We start from the raw sequence: 16,409 nt of genomic DNA on the forward strand, positions 1-16,409 counted from the left end.
GGCACGAACCCGTGTCCCCCGCATCGGCAGGCAGACTCTCAACCACTGCGCCACCAGGGAAGCCCGAGGCTGTTCTTTTTAATGATGGAGCACACGGAGCAGTGTGAGTGCTGTAGGTTCTCTGCTCCGCCCTCCACCCCTGACCAGCCGGACACCTGTCTCGGCCACCCCAGAGACACGTGGGCAGGGGCGGGGCCTGGCACCACGCACAAGGGCCTACTCCTCATTGCGTCACTAGCACTGAGCAGAGAGCTTGGCATCTCACAGGTGCTCCACAGGTGCCAGAGGAATGAGGGTCTCTTGGGAGGATGAAGCCCTGGCGTCAGGGAGGGGGTGCCCTGGGTTCAGGGTTGGGAAGCCTATTTCACTTGGGAGTGAGGCAGACCTGGGTTCGAATCCTGACTCTGCTGCTTCTATGTGGTGACCCTGGCTGGCTCTGGGCCTCAGCTCCTCCTCTGTGACATGGTGGGAACGGAGTCACTGAGCCAGGCCTGTGTGGTGTTGGGAGGAGACGGGGGTGGGGAGCCACAGGGCACGTGCCAGTGGCGCTGTTAACAGGGAAGCTGCCACATGTGGCCCTCAGGTCAGGCTGCCACTCGACAGGCAGGACCCACCAGAATTTGGAAAGAAAGGGGCTAACTTCAGTCCAACAACTGGCTAGAAACAGAGAGATAAGTGGTTGTCGTCCAAACCAGTATGACCAAATCCATCCCAGGGGCAGCAGTGGTAGCTGTTCTGGAAAATGATAGAGTGATTTGATATTTTAATGACATTTATTGAGCACGTACCGTGGGCCAGGTACCGGGCTAAGCATTTTCATTTCCTTCATTTAAGCCTCAGTAACAGAGCAGGTACTATTATTCCTATTACAACAGGGAGGAGACAGAGGCAGAGAGGGAAAATTCTAGAAACCAGGCCTGGGATGGTCATGTTAGCCTGCCTCTGTGCTTTTTGGTTTCCTTCCACTTATAGAACATGTTTTACTTTTCTAAGGGCACAAAGCCTGTAGCTCAGAGTCCTGGTGAGGAAGGTGGAGCCCAGAGAGGCAGGCACTTGCCCAAACGCCACAGCAAGTCCGCGCAGTGCTCGGATGCCAGGGAGGACGAAGGGCCCGGGAGCTGGGGATGGGCGTCTCCGCCTACCTGCCTGGTTCGTGGTGATGTTGACGACGGCAGCCCGGCGGGGCTCTGGGCTCAGGTCGGACACACCGTTGACGGCCTCGATCCAGAAGGAGTAGTTCATGTGGGCCAGCAGGTTGGCCACCAGCAGGCTGGCCTGCACCAGGCTGGTCTGCTGGGGCACGAAGCGGGTGCTGCCCCCACACGTCTCGCAGTGGCCCAAGGCCCAGGGGCAGCGGCGGCACACGGCATTGTAGGTGATGTCACTGCGGCCGCCCCGGTCCAGCGGAGGGGCCCACTCCAGGGTCACAGAAGTCCCATTCACGCTGGAGATCAGATTCACTGGTGCCGAGGGGGGGCCTGGAAAGCAGAGAATGACAGGTGGGCATGGAGGGCATGTATTTGGGCTGGTCTAGTCTCCCATCCGGTCAGGGAAGGGCTGTGGTTCCCGCATGATACTTGGGGCTCCCTAAGGATAAGGGCACACCTACTCCATCCTCTGGAAGGTCCCCGAGGGCAGAGGCAGTGTCTGGGAGCACAGTCAGGGTCCGGGCACAGAAGCCACCCTTCCCCCACCCCATGTAGCACCACCCAGATCCTGGGGTTTGTGCTTCACAAGATTTTCATCCAGAGCTGGGGAGAGTCTGCACATAGCAGCTACCCTGGGTGTGAGATGCCCCAGCCATCTGCATCCCCCACTCCACTCCTTAACCCCCTGGCTGGATTTCATGTCAATGACACTGAACACTGTGGTGGAGAAAAGTAGAGCCCCGTGTGCCAAGTGACCCCTCCCCACTGCCCAGGATGGAGCCCCAGTCTGGGCAGCACAAGGACACTGGAGAGAGGGGCGGGGCTGGGGGCTGCGAGTTGGGGTAGGATCCTGGGGGTGGGGATTTGAACCAGGAGGGCCTGAGGGGCGATGGAATTCCAACTCTCAGAATCTCAAGCTGGGCATCTTAGATCTTAAGAAAACAGAATTGTAGAATCTCAGAATCATAAAGAACCTTAGAATCTGCAGGGTATGGAATACTAAAAGCCTAGTCTTTTACAATCTTAAGATTCCTAGAACTGGAGGGCACTGGATTGTGGATTTGGAGAGAAACTGGAGTCCAATGCAAATGTTTGTGACCTAGAGCTGGGCTCACCTGGCCTGAGGAGCCCAGAGCAGTCACCATGCCCCTCAGCAATCCTTTCTGCCCCAGCAGGTCCCACATGGGGCAAAGGCACAGGTCTGGGCACAACACGTGAGGGAGGGGGGAAGAAGGGTTTACTCGCGCGCGTGTGCGTGGTGTGGTGCGTGTGTGTGTATCTGTGTGTAGTGTGCACGTGTGTGCGTGTGTGTATCTGTGTGTAGTGTGCGCGCGCGTGTGTGGTGTGGTGCGTGTGTATCTGTGTGTAGTGTGTGCGTGTGTGTGTGGTGTGGTGCGTGTGTATCTGTGTGTAGTGTGCGCGCGTGTGTGTGGTGTGGTGTGTATCTGTGTGTAGTGTGCGCGCGTGTGTGTGTATCTGTGTAGTGTGCACGCGTGCGTGCGTATCTGTGTGTAGTGTGTGCGTGCGTGCGTGGTGTGGTGCGTGTGTATCTGTGTGTAGTGTGCGCGTGTGTGCGTGTATCTGTGTGTAGTGTGAGCGCGTGTGCGTGGTGTGGTGCGTATCTGTGTGTAGTGTGCGCGCGTGTGTGTGGTGTGGTGCGTGTGTATCTGTGTGTAGTGTGTGCGCGTGTGTGTGGTGTGGTGTGTGTAGCAATGTGAATACACCTGGGCCCTTACCTGCCCTGTGCAGGGGGTCTGGGGAAGGGTGGTGATGGAAGTTGGGGGAGGGGGAGATGGAGATCAGGTTGGGGTAAATTCTGGGGCAAAACCCATCAGCACCGAGTAAAGTACCCCTCACCCCGTCATAAGAGCCCAAGGCTGGTGAACAGCGTGGGCTGAACTGGCTGCAGCTCCTCCCCAGCGGGGGTGGGAGTGAGAGGCCCCTTTGGGCCAGGGGAGGGGAGGCCACGGAGGAGCTGCATCAGCAGAAATGCCAAGACAGTCACGCGGCCCTGCAGGCACAACGGCGCCGGAGTCCCTCAGAGTTCCCTCAGGTACGGGGCATGCGCGCGCTGCTGCCTCACCCTCTCCAGGCGCACACCTCCCTTGCAGGGCCAGGTGTGCTCGTGCTGAGCTCACAAAGCAGGCTCATTCAAGCTCCACGGGGACTCATGAGTCTGTTCCAGGTACCCAGATGCACACACACGTGTGCACACACCCTTCTAAGAACACTTTACACACGTGGGCACGAGCACTTGAACACTCACACTCTATGCAGGCATCTACTGCATGAACTGCTACCGACAAGGACACACAGTCATAATCGCTGTAGGCCTCCCAAGGCACACACAGAATCCGACACACAGCAGCCACACCCACTCCATATACACAATCACGCACCCCCACACACACACTAAAGCAGCTCCCCGAATTCAGCAGCTCCCCCCAGTCTCTCAAGCATGGCAGTGATGCGGGGCAGAGGTGGGGGCGGCTCCTCTGTTGCCCGCCTTGCCGCACAGGCAGTCCCCCAGCTTGCCCACCCCAGCCCCCAGGACACTGGCATGACCCTTGGGTCAGAAGATGACCAAAGCCACCTGGTGCTGGGAAGGGCATGAGTCCAGTTCTGTCCTGCCCTTTGGAGCAGAGAGGAGAGACCGAGGGAGGAATGGAAAGATTTCCATTGGAGAGATGGCAGGTGACCTATGATTTCCACTGGAGAGATGGCTGGTGACCTATGACAAGAAGCTGGGAGCCCAGAGAGGTCAAGGCCATTGTTGAGGGGTCAGAGTCACCCCCCATCCCCAGACTGGCCCCTGGCCCATGAGAGCCACCTGTCCCTGCCTCACCCGCTGAGACCTGGCTCCCTGGGAGCTTGAGGGGCCGAGCATGGGGTCCTACCCTAGTCTCGAGGGTTCTGGGGTCACGGGGTGGTACTCACGGGTGCAGGCTGCAGACGGTGGGTCCAGGGCTGCACGGAAATAGCTGAGGTCGCAGCGGCAGGCCTGGGCGGCAGGGGCTGCAGAGTGGCTGTGGGGAGGGCAGCGGGCGCAGAGCTGGTCCCCGGGGGCCGACTTGTAGAAGCCCAGCTCACAGGCTGTGGAAGAGAAGGAGGCTTCAGGTGAGCCTGCCGGGCCACCTGAGCCTGACGGGCCTCAGGGGCAGCTCTCTGGCCCCGGGGTTCCTGGGGGATCCCCTGAGGGACAGAGGTGCAGACCTTCAGCATCACCCGTTCCTACTCTCATCTGCAGATGGAGGGACTGAAGCTCAGAGAGGGCCTCTGACTTACACAGGGTTGCACAGCGAGTCGGAGGCAGAGCTGAGGCTGGGACCCTGACACCTGAGTCCCAGCCCCATAGTCAGCACAGGGCGGAGCCTCTCTGAATCCTCCAATGGCCCCTCCCACCCAGGCTCTGTCGTTCACAGGGCACTTGTCCTTGAGCGATACACCAGCCTCAGGGGCAGGGGGTCAAGGCTAAGAATCTGAGGGGGGCCGAAACCCCAGGGGTCTGACCTGAAAGCCGGAGAGGGAATGGGGGTGGGGGAGGAACGTGACTGGAAGAGGCGTGTGTGGTGAGACCAGAGGTTCCCAAAAAGGACAGGCGTGGAACCATCCCTATAAAAACACAGACCCCGGCCCCGTCACAGCCACTGAGTTAGAAGAGCCAGGGGTGGGGCCTGGGAATCTGTGTTTTACAAGCTCCCCGAACAATGCTGATCATCTAGGAATTGCAGGCTCCTGACCCTCCCAGTCTCATCGTGGCTGACCCGATATGTTTCTTGTACCTGACCTTCTCTCCGGCCTCTGAGAGGCACACACATCTTGGCCCTGATGACCACAGCAGCCTCCAAACCTGGCCCCCAGCCCCACCTCCCCAGCCCCACTGCCTGCGAGATGACTATTCCTTTAGCCAGTATCTATGAGCACCTATTCTGTGCCAGAGACACAGCCACGAACAAGGTCCACATGGCGTCTGCCCTCAAGAAGCTGGCATTTTTCAAGGCAGCAGGGGGAGACACAGTAAGTGAGGCTGTGATCATTTCCAGAAGGAAATAAAGCAGAGGATGTGGCAAAGGGTAAATGGTGGGAGGAGCGACCTTCCCTGAGAAGGTCTTTGAGTTGTGGCCTAAAGGCTGAGAACGAGTCAGCCATGCAGGGAGTGCGATGTTGTGGGTTGAGGGACTCTAAAATGACACTGCTGCTGGGCCAAACCCTCACAGGATCCCCATGGCCTAAACAATAAAGCCTGGTGTTCAAAGCCTCCCTGCAGCCTCCTTCAGGGCCATTCCCTCTCCCTCAGGCCGAACTAAAGGACTGGCCATTCCCCACACTCAGGAGTTGTTTCCTGTCTCGGGGCCTTTGCACATGCTGTGCCTTTTCTCTTTTTGTCACCCTGTCGAATTCTTTCAAGATTCATTTTAACTGTGCCTTTGATGAAACCTTTCTGGACCGCTCCACATCTCCACATGTACACACACACACACACACACACACACACACAGAAGCAACCACTCCTCTCCCCATCTTTGCATCCCTGTTCGGTCTCACCACCTGCAACATTATGGCTGTACTTTTTCATCTGTGTGTCTGACTCTCTCTCCTTGTGGGTAGATCCTTGTGAATAGGGCAGGGCCGCCTTATTCATCTCAAAGTTCCTAGGGTCTGGCTCAGGGTAGAAGTCGTCAACACTGGTGGGAGTTTTCAAAGTGAGCTAATCCGGCCATTATCTGCTCTGGGCAGAAAGACAACCCAGGGGTTCAGGAGGACCAAATGCTGCCCAGCCAGGCAGCTCCCAGCTCCATCTGTGGAACTGAACTCCTTTGCAATGGGGACCACCAGGAAACTCACTGGGATCTCTCTCCGATAAGTCCCTTTCTAGAAAACTCAGTGCTTGAGAGAAGCTTCATTTGCAAAGCTATGTCATTATTTGATTGTACCTCTTTACCATAATAGCTAAAATAAGATTAATTTGTAAAATTCTAGAAACTTGAGAGAAAACCTGAAATTAGGAGAAATGATGATGCCCTTAAGTTGCTTCCCAGACTCAGAGGCCATGGAGCCATAAGGGGCTTATAGGTTGGGAAGTCAGCGAGAATGTGCCTCAGTTTTGAGACCTCTTTCCTGCCCCCTGGGGAGACCCCAAGAGGGCTCAGGCCTGACTGGGGGCTGGGTGCTTGGAGTTGTGGGGAGGGTCCTAGTGGACACCCTGAGATCTCCCCTCCTCTTCCCAGAAGCCCAGGCACAGCCTAAGAGCTTCCTTCTGAGCCCAAGAAGCAGACAGAAGAAACAGGCTTTGCACTTCACCAGCAAACATTTATCGAACCTGTGGCTGAACTGAATGACACTCTTCCTCACTGTACTGCTCGGGTCCACCTTGATCAACATCTCGGGAACCATTTTGCTTATTCTGTCCCTTATTTATTCCTTCACCCAAATTTACTGAGCCACGGACAGGACGTAAATAAGAGCTAGTGCTGCTTTCAAGGAGCTGTCAGAGCAGTGAGGGGCAGACCAGGACACGTGCGGTGACATCTTGGTGTGATGCATGGCACAACATGACAGCCTTTGTTTTGTTTTCTGGGGTTTCTTTTTGCGGTACGCGGGCCTCTCACTGTTGTGGCCTCTCCTGTTGCGGAGCACAGGCTCCGTATGCGCAGGCTCAGCAGCCATGGCTCACGGGCCCAGCCGCTCCGCGGCATGTGGGATCTTCCCGGACCGGGGCACGAACCTGCGGCCCCTGCATCGAAAGGTGGACTCTCAACCACTGCGCCACCAGGGAAGCCCAAGAAGCTTCTTTCTTGCTCCTTAGCCTAATAATTAACAACCAACCCTATTTTCAGTTTACCAAATAACAAGTATTTCAAATTCATACTCTCAACCACTGCGCCACCAAGGAAGCCCCAGCCTTTGTTTTCTGAGTCCCTGACCATTCAGAGTTGTGCTAGTCCTCAGGTGTTAAAGAGCAGAAACTTGGGAGCAGGCTGCCTGGGTTCCTTTTCTTTTCCAGCCCCTTCCCCTAGGCTAAGTGACATTAGGCAAGTTGCTGGGCCTCTGTGTCTTCATCTGGAAAATGGGGACAATAATAGTTCCCACCTCCAAGGGCTGTGGTGAGGATGACAAGAGTGAATACACGTGAATTCACACGAGCACAGCACCTGGCACTCGTTATTACTAGCGTAGGCACTCAGCATGTATACATCTGTTTGGCAGGGAGGAAACAGAGGCTGGGGAGCTTGAGTGCCTCGCCCCAGGGTCCCCGCTGAGCCAGGAAGCAAACCCCAGCCTTCCTCCCACCAGCCTCGCAACACCCGGCCTCTGCTTAGAGACGGCCCCGCCATCCTGCCACTTCACCGGTGGGCGGTTCTCACACGCTCGGTTAATACCCATATGGCTATAAAGTGCCAAGGCTAGATTAATCCGCTCAATGAAAATAAAATAATCTTGAATAAGAATACTAATCACCAGGCCTCGGAGAGCCCGGAGACCTGGAGGCAGAGCCGGGAATTAATGGCCGAGACAGATGGAGCGGCTCTGGGCTGGGGCCTGGCCTTGCCCATAGTAGACCCAGGGCGCTTCCGGAGTCTGCAGTGCCCGTGTCGGCCGTGCGCCAGGAGGGGCTCCCGCCCCTGCCGAGGGCACCTTGCCCAGGCCGCCTGTCAGGCCGGCAAGCTGATGGAGACCCCGGCCACCTCTCTCCTCTCCCCCACGAAGAGCTTGAGATTTGACAAATAAGGTGTCTGCTGGTGGCTGACCAAAGGAAATTAATTCTAAATCAGATTTTGAACACAGTCAGGAAGGCAAAAGAGCTCGTTGTTCATGCTGCCCCTCTGAAATGAGATGCTCTGATATTTATAGAAAGATGATTAGGGCCGCAGAGGGTGGTTTATATTCTGTGTTCAGGTGACAGAAAGGACGGTAGCCAGGAGACTCTGGGGGCTGCTCTGTCGGGTGAAGTTCTGAGAGGTCCTTCTCTCTGGAGGGCGTGGAGGGGGATGCAGCCACGTGTAGAGGGAGGTCACTGGGTCAGGAAATGGGTAGTGTGGGGAGCTTTCTGGTCAGGGGGTTGGGAGATTTGGGATTCAATCAACCACTCCTAGCTATATGCCCTTGGGTCAGTCACTTCGCCTCTCTGGGCCTCCATTTCCCCACTGGTAAACTGGACTAGCTCCGCGTGGCTCTGACGTTCTTCCGTGGGTCCCTGAGGCCCGAGTGCAGTCTCCATAAGGATTCTAAAAAGCCATGTGATTGGGCTGGTCCCCTCTCCTGGGCTTTATTGTCTTCTCCATAAAAGCAACTGCTGCCCAGCCACTTCTGAGGGGAGCCTTGAGGGTGAGACTAGCGAGATGGGAACCTGGCAGCTGGGAGGGTGGCTCTCTCCATGGGCCTGGCCGCTGTTGCAGCCCTCAAGCTCTGGGTCCCTTCTCCTATCGCCAGAAAGAAGGCGGGGGGGCACTCAGGTGGGGGAAGCCGGGACCCCCTCTCCCGGCCCTGTTTACTCAGACAGAACTGCCCGGGCCAGGGCCCCTCGGGTCTCAGGAGGCCCCGCTCAGGCTGGGCGGGGGCTCCAGCTTTGAGAGGCCATCTCAAGCAGCCCAGGAAAGGCACCCCCAGTCTGTACCCAGCTCCTGCTGTGCCCCACCCTCTCTCACTCTCGGGCTACCCACTAGGGAGGGGTGGGGATGGGCGACACTGCAGGGCCGCTGGCCCAGGCCTCCCATTGGGGGAGGGCCTCAGTTTTGCACCTGTGCTGTTTCTTTGAAGGAGGTTAACAGACAATCACAGAAGCCCACCTACAGGGTTAAGAAAAGTCTCTCCTCATGCGATTTTAAACCGGCATCCCCCTGGGCTTCCCTGGTGGCGCAGTGGTTGAGAGTCCGCCTGCCGATGCAGGGGACGCGGGTTCGTGCCCCAGTCCGGGAAGATCCCACATGCAGCGGAGCGGCTGGGCCCGTGAGCCATGGCCGCTGAGCCTGCGCGTCCGGAGCCTGTGCTCCGCAACGGGAGAGGCCACAACAGTGAAAGGCCCGCGTACCGCCGGCATCCCGCCCCCAAACGTCACTGCCTGCAGTGCACTATGAATTAATATTCTTTATAAAACCTGTAATTATCTTGCAACTGGCATAATTACGCTGCATTGTGATTTAAATGTAAAATTCAAAATATGCTGCAATTCCCTAACCCTGCTTTGGCATTTCTTCATTACTTTTTTATTAACGTGCCAGCAGTGTCAGGAAATGGGAGTGGCCTTGGCTTCTCCCAGCCCTGAGGAGGTCCCCCTGCTCAGGCCGTGGGGTTTCCACCAAGAGTCCTGCCCTTGACATGCTGTGGGTCCTTGGGCAAGACGCATTCCCTCTTTGGGCTCCACTTCCCATCTCTATCAAAAAAGGAGGCTGGAGCAGTACCTCTGAGTGAGACCCCAACCCCGAAGTCAAGAGGACCAGTCTCCCTCCTAAGGGCAAGGATGCACTCTGTACAAACAAGTGGCCTGCTGTGCTCACTGGCTCAATCCAGGGTTGGGGGCAGCTGACCTTGAGCAGGTATCTACTGGCTAGCCCGCCCGACTGTTACAGCTTATACTGTCCTGGCTACTAACCTTTTTAACGTTACCCCAGGGGGCTTCGCAGAGAGCTTTGTGGGCAGAGGAAGCAGCTCAGGGCTCTGGAGTGAGACAACATGGGATCAGGTCCCTGCTCTGCCACTTAAGTTGAAGGGACTCAGTTTTTCATATCTGTAAGATGGGGCTATAATACCTAGCTTAGAGGACAATTGTAAGGATGAGAAACTGTGAACTCCCCAAAGGCAGGGATGCCCTGTGTCTCTATCCCTGATGCCTGGGACACAGTAGATGCTCAACAGAACGAGTAACTGACATAATGTGTACTAAGTGCTCACTAAAGTGCCTGGCACATGGCAAACACTCAAAAAATTGTCACGAAGGGACTTTATATCCCCATCCGAATAAGGGGATGTTGGGAGCTGGCTCTAGTGGGGAATGCAGTCAGGATAGGCCAGGGATAGGTGAAAAGCCTACACACATGGCTCAGAGTAAGACAGACCTGACTCAGAGCCCAGCTCCATCTCTCCCCAGCTCTGAACCTAAGCAGGACACTACCTCTTGAGCCTCAGTTTCCCCATCTGTAAAATGGAATTGTAATACCTGCCTTGCTACAACGAGCCAATGAATGGATGTGCTAGGAATCCCCTTGCAAGCTGTATAGGCACCAGGGATGTCTGCTGTTATTGTTGCTACCCAGAGGGAAGTAGAGAAGTACAGGGATGTCTGTGAAGGAACCAGGAGAGGCTGGAGGCCTGGAGAGCCCGGAAAACTAGGCCACAGAGGGTAGAACAAATCCAGAAACAGGCAAATGTCACAGAAGGTGCTTTGGGGTTTAGGGTCCAGGAGAGTGAAGACTCGTGGCAGTTGGAAGCATGAAAAAAGATTTCTTAAGGAAATCAGAGAGCCCCAGAGAGGGGCCAGAAAGGGCCTGGTGGCTGGACAGAAGAATCTAGTCCTGGAGATCTCAGGGCAAGATAACTCCTAAGCTGGACCAGGCTGGACTCTGAAGGTACTTTGCACATCACCTGAAACTGTCAGCCTGTGTCCTGCTCAGTCCTGCGAGTACCAAGGGGCCTTCCTGCCGGCTAGGACAGAGGGATGGTGCTGAGAGGCCTGAAGGTCCCTCTAACTGTGGTCTCAGGGCCTGTGTAGTACCAGCAAAGGGCTCAGAGGATATTTCTAGTGTCTTTCGGGGCCCCGTCCCCGTTTTCACTGAGGCTGTCTGGGGACAGGCCCTAGTCTCTGTGATCCCTGCCCAGGAACACCTCCTCCCTCAAGAGAACCAATGGTCCCAGAAGCAGGCTTCACTGAGCTCTGAGTGGCTGAGCTGCCATGTGTCTAGTCCCTGGGGAGATCAAGGAAGGGCAACCAGGTGGAGACCACTAATAGCTGGGGCACCAGCTGTCTGTGCACACCAGCACTCCCAGTGTTCCTGGGCTGTCAGGATGCCTGGCTGCACTGCCCCCACATAGGGGTCTGCTGGCCACACACACATGCACACAGCCTGGGCTCTGGATCCGGCTCCTGGTCTGTGACACGGGAACCCCAGCAGTACACCATGGGAACAGGTGTTATTTCATGACCCAAGTGCTCCTGGCCGTCCCTTCCCCCACATCCCTAGATAAGTTCCCCCTGAACACAGGCAGGCTGTGACATGCCCACCCCAGACAGTCCTCCCGCGGTGACCCTGCCCGCATAAGCTCACAACGGCCCTGTATGCCACACATTCGCCCTGAGCCCTGATTCTAACCCACACCTCCTTCCGCCCAACAGGTTAGAAGTTTAGTGGTTCTGAGCCCAGACTCTGGAGCCAGACTTCTGGGTTCAAATCAGAGCTCTGCCACTTCCTAGCTGTGTCACCTTGGGCAAGTTGTTTTGCCTCTCTGTGCTTCAGTGCCCTCATGTTTAAAGCCAGGATAACAGTAGTTCCTGTTTCGCTGGATGGTTGTGGGGATTAAATGAGTTAATACGTGAAAAGTGCTTAGAATAATGCTGGACATGTTAAGTCACATCACTGTTCCCTAGCACAGGCATGTACCCAGTAGTATTCCCAATCACACTGGTGCCCAGAGATGTACCTCTCTGGGTACATCACGATGCCCACGGAGGGTCCACCTGGTTGTGGTGTGTCTCCCTCCCCACAGCACACACACAACACACACGTGGGTGGCCTGGTGACGCAGGAACGCTGGAGGTTCATGCATCTTCCCAGGTGCTGTGTGCACCACCCAGGAGCTTGCTGACTGTGCCAAGCCTGCTCCCCGGCCCCCAGCATCCCTGCCCACACTGAGCCCAGCTGCCGGCCCACCCGCACAGAGGCGCGCTCACCCACACAGGCATCCCGCCGCTCCTCGTAGCCCGCGCTGCACACGCACTTGCCAATGGGCACCAGCCACTCGCCCTCGGCGCTGCAGTACATTTTGGGTGTGTCCCGCTCCTCGGAGTGCCGCACGCACTGGCCCCGCACCTCCACCAGCGAGGATGAGTCGGCCCCCGTCACCGCCTCCGAGAAGGCGGCCAGGTTGCGCACCATAGTGGGGCACTTCTTGTAGTAGATGCGGAGAGACAGGATGGCAAGGCAGGCACCGATGTCCTGGAAGGCCAGGTAGAAGCCACGCTTGCTGAGGGGGCCCACACCTCGCACCTCCGTGTTGAGCTTGAGGCGCCGCACACCCAGGTCGGCCCCGGTGAAGCTCTCGTCGGCCGCAATGGTATCGATTTTGAGGAACTGGCTCTCCTGTGTGCTGGCGCCCAGGTCACGGTCCGACTCCAGGTAGTAGAGGTTGAAGGTCTCCTTGCAGGTGCCCAGCACACCGGGCATGCTGTTGCAGTCCCGCAGGGTGAACTTGATCTCGGCGTAGACGCGCCGGGCGCCGTCGCGGGGCACCCAGCTGGTGCGCAGCCAGTTGTTCTGGTAGGGGCTCATGACGTTGCACACCTGGTATGTGTGGATGGGCCGGAAGGACTCGTCCACCTCGTTGATGGAGTCCCACTGCGGGCAGAGAGAGCACAGCCAGCTGAAACGAGAGGCAGCACCTGGCCCTCTCTCACCACAAGCCACATGCACTGTGCTGGTGGCTTCCTGGGGAAGAACACGGAATGTTCTCCAGCCTCGAGAAGCTGACCTTCCAGCGGACTGTCAACCAGTTGCCATGCACCCTACAGAAGTGAGTTCATAGAGTGTCACATCCTTCTGGGGAAGTGTTATTTGCTGCCTTTTCACAGATGAGGAACAGAGAGAGGGGCTCAGACATAGAGCCATGTGTCTGGGGTCACATAGCTAGTGAGTGATGGAGCTGGGACTGGAACTGATGCCAAAGCTACAAAGCTCTGACCTCATTTCTACACAGCTACTCCGTCACTCCCAGAGTGGGGTGACTTGCTTGGGGAAATCAGTGAGTCCACTGGTCCAGCTTCCATATCAGCTGCCAGAAGGACCCTTCAAATGCATGAACCTGACTGTGTTGCACCCCCCGCCTCAAATCCTTCAGATGCAACCCCTGCATTGGTGCTTGTTGAGTGACTCTCTGATGGATGGACTCCCTCTGCCTTGCTGTGTGTGATGTTCCCTCTGCCCCCAACCTAAGGCTGGGGGCTCATGGGTTGGCCTGGATCCCACGCAAGGTGGGTACCAGGATGTGGGAAAGTTGAGTATGATTGCTCCTGTGCCAGGTGCTGACCAGGAATCACTGATTCAGAAATAAACCAGTGACCGTCACTGACACTACCAACAGAGTGAAAAAGCAACCCACAGGATGGAAGAAAATGTCTGCAAATCACATATCTTAGATGGGATTAATATCCAGAATATGTAAGGAACTCCTACAACTGAACAACAAAGAACCAAACAGACCTGTTAAAAAATGGGCAAAGGACTTGAATAGACATTTATCTAAAGAAGATACACAGATGGCTAAATAGCACATGGAAAGATGCTCGACATCACTAAGTGTTAGGGAAATTCAAATCAAAACCACGATGAGATACCACTTCACACCCATTAGCTATTATCAAAACAACAGAAAATAACAAGTGTTGGTGAGGAACCCTGTGCATTGCTGGTGGGAATGTAAACACTATGGTGGGAGTGAAAACACTATGGCAGTTCCTCAAAAAATTAAACATAGAATTACCATAAATTCCTCTTCTGGGTGTACACCCCAAAGAAACAAAAGCAGGGGAGACTTCCTTGGTGGTCCAGTGGTAAAAGAATCTGCCTTCCAATGCAGTGGACGTGGGTTCAATCCCTGGTCAGGGAACTAAGATCCCACGTGCCGCGGGGCAACTAAGCCCGTGGGCCACAACTACTGAGCTTGCATGCCTCAACGACAGCCTGCACACCACAACTACAGAGCCCACGCATTCTGGAACCCATGCGCCACAACTAGAGAGAGAAAACCTGCATGCCACTACTAGAGAGAAGCCTGCGCACTGCAACGAAGAGCCCTCGTGCCGCAACTAAGACCCCCAAAATAAATAAAAATAAAAATAAATAAATAAATAAATATTTATTTATAGGGACACAGAGTTTTGCACACCCACGTTCATAGCAGCCCGAAGGTGGAAACACAAATGTCCATCAGTGGATGAACTGATAAACAAAATGTGTAAATCCGTACAATGGGATATTATTCAGTCTTAAAAATGAATGAAATTCTGACACTTGCAACGACACAGAGGAACGCTGAGGACATTATGCAAAGTGAAATAAACCAGACACAAAAGGACAAATCCTGTATGCTTCCACTTATTTGAGGTACTTAAGTCAGATTCCTAGAGACAGAAAGTAGAGTGGTACTTGCCAGGGGCAAGGGGAAGGGGGCATGGGAGTTACAGTTTAATGGATACAGAGCTTCAGTCTGGGAAGATGAAAGAGTTCTAGAGATGGATGGTGGTGATGGTCATATAACAACGTGAATGTACTTAATGCCACTGAACTGTAGGCTTAAAAATGGTTAAGATGGTAAATTTTATGTTGTGTATTTTACCACAATTTTGTTTTTTATAAAGAAAGAAATACACCAGAAATACTCCCTGTCCCCAAGCACCTCAGATCCTCACAGAAAAGGTGTGGAGGGTGACACACCAAAGGGAGTGGGCATGTAGGGTATGGCGAAACTTCCTGTAGGCTGAAGCAGGACCCTCTTTCAGGGATGGGAGGGACGAGCCCCAGCAGAAGCTGGGAAGTGTAAGCAATGTTCAGCAAGCCCAGTTTGGACACAGAAGCGTCATACTGAAGACACAGTGTTGTGAAATGATCCGAAAGTCGAGAGGCCTGGGTTCTGGGCCTGGGTCAGTCTCTAAATGGCTGTGTGACCTTGGGCAAATTGCTGCTCCTCTCTGGGCCCCAGCTTCCTCAGCTGCAGAATGCTGATCAGCCAGAAGCAGTCACTGTTGGGCTGAGTTCAGTGGACTCTGGAGGGTTCTGAGGAGGGGCTGGTGGCCAAGGGCAGAGGGAGGGGCCAGGCTCTGGGTCCCTGTCCTGGCTCCACCAGAGATGTAGTGCCTTGATCTCTCTTGGGCCTCTACGTGTATTGTCCTTGAACTAGAGATCCTACTGCTTAAGCAGGGGGTGGGGGAGGGGAGGAAGGGGGTGAAGATCACGCCTCACGGGGCTCTGAGAATCTGCGGGGTCCTGAGCTGTCCTGCAAGCTCTAGAGTGGGGACTGTGGGCATCTCAAGTCTTTCCTGCCTGACGAAAGCCCCTCGGTCTGACTTCGTCTTGGCCAGTTATATATACCAGTCCTCAGTGCCCTTATCTGTAAGAGGGGCTCAGAAAGGCCCCACTTCAGTGAGGCTTGAGAGGATGAAAGGAGATGCCTACAAAGTGCTTAGCTTGGACCTGGCACAGAAGGCACCCGAGGAACAGGACTGGTATGATGCTGAACTGGCAGCCTTTTCCCAGCCCACCTGTGCCTGCCTCTAGGGACCACTGGGGAAGCAGCCCAGGGCGTGCCCGCCTCACCTGAAAGGCTGCGTGCCTCCTGCACCCCCCACCCCAAGAAGGACCCCCACGCTGCACCCCGCTCTGCAGCTGGGGCTCTGGGCAGCACTGAGTCACATCTGGGGTTAAAGTCATTGTCACAATTAATGGAGCACCAAAGAGCCAGCCAGCTGCTCTCTGTCTGTTTCCTGCCAGGGACCTGGATAAATTAATCAGCTCAATCTGAGTCTGCTCCAGCCGCTCCACCAGTGCCAATGGCCTAGCTTAGCCCAGGGGCTGCTGCGGACACCCAGAGGGGCATAAATTCCTGGAGGGTGGAATCAGCCCTGTTCTCCACCTGGGGCACTCCCACCCCAGCCACCTCTCTACTCCCTGGCACACTCCTCCTCCAACCCCCACCACTGCTCTGGAACTCTGTCCCCTTCCCGGAACAGAATGCAGCAAACCAGCTGTGCGTCGTCCCTGGGTATATCACATTCCCTCGATGAGCTTTGGGCTTCTCATGGGTCAAAGTGGATGGCTAACACCTGCCCCTTTCATCTACTTCATCAAGCGAGACAATAAAAAGGAAAGTTCACAGGCTTCCCTGGTGGCGCAGTGGTTGAGAGTCCGCCTGCCACTGCAGGGGACACGGGTTCGTGCCCCGGTCTGGGAAGATCCCACATGCTGCGGAGCGGCTGGGCCCGTGAGCCATGGCCGCTGAGCCTGCGCGTCCGGAGCCTGTGCTCCGCGACGGGAGAGGCCGCGACAGTGAGAGGCCCGC

General features: G+C 55.6%; 1 protein-coding gene across 1 annotated transcript in view; it reads right to left on the reverse strand.

Moving 5' to 3' along the window:
* Positions 1-16,409, reverse strand: part of EPHA8 (EPH receptor A8) — a gene marked incomplete at its 5' end in the record, with an annotated part of 29,844 nt that overhangs the window by 10,892 nt on the left and 2,543 nt on the right. The window contains 3 exons of the mRNA XM_007459202.1: positions 1,143-1,478; positions 4,086-4,241; positions 12,031-12,694. Coding sequence (XP_007459264.1) covers positions 1,143-1,478; positions 4,086-4,241; positions 12,031-12,694 — 1,156 coding nt within the window. The remainder of the gene's footprint in view (positions 1-1,142; positions 1,479-4,085; positions 4,242-12,030; positions 12,695-16,409) is intronic.

The sequence above is a fragment of the Lipotes vexillifer genome, unplaced genomic scaffold, assembly GCF_000442215.2.
Source record: "Lipotes vexillifer unplaced genomic scaffold, Lipotes_vexillifer_v1.1 scaffold496, whole genome shotgun sequence".
In the NCBI taxonomy this organism is placed as follows: Eukaryota; Metazoa; Chordata; class Mammalia; order Artiodactyla; family Lipotidae; genus Lipotes; species Lipotes vexillifer.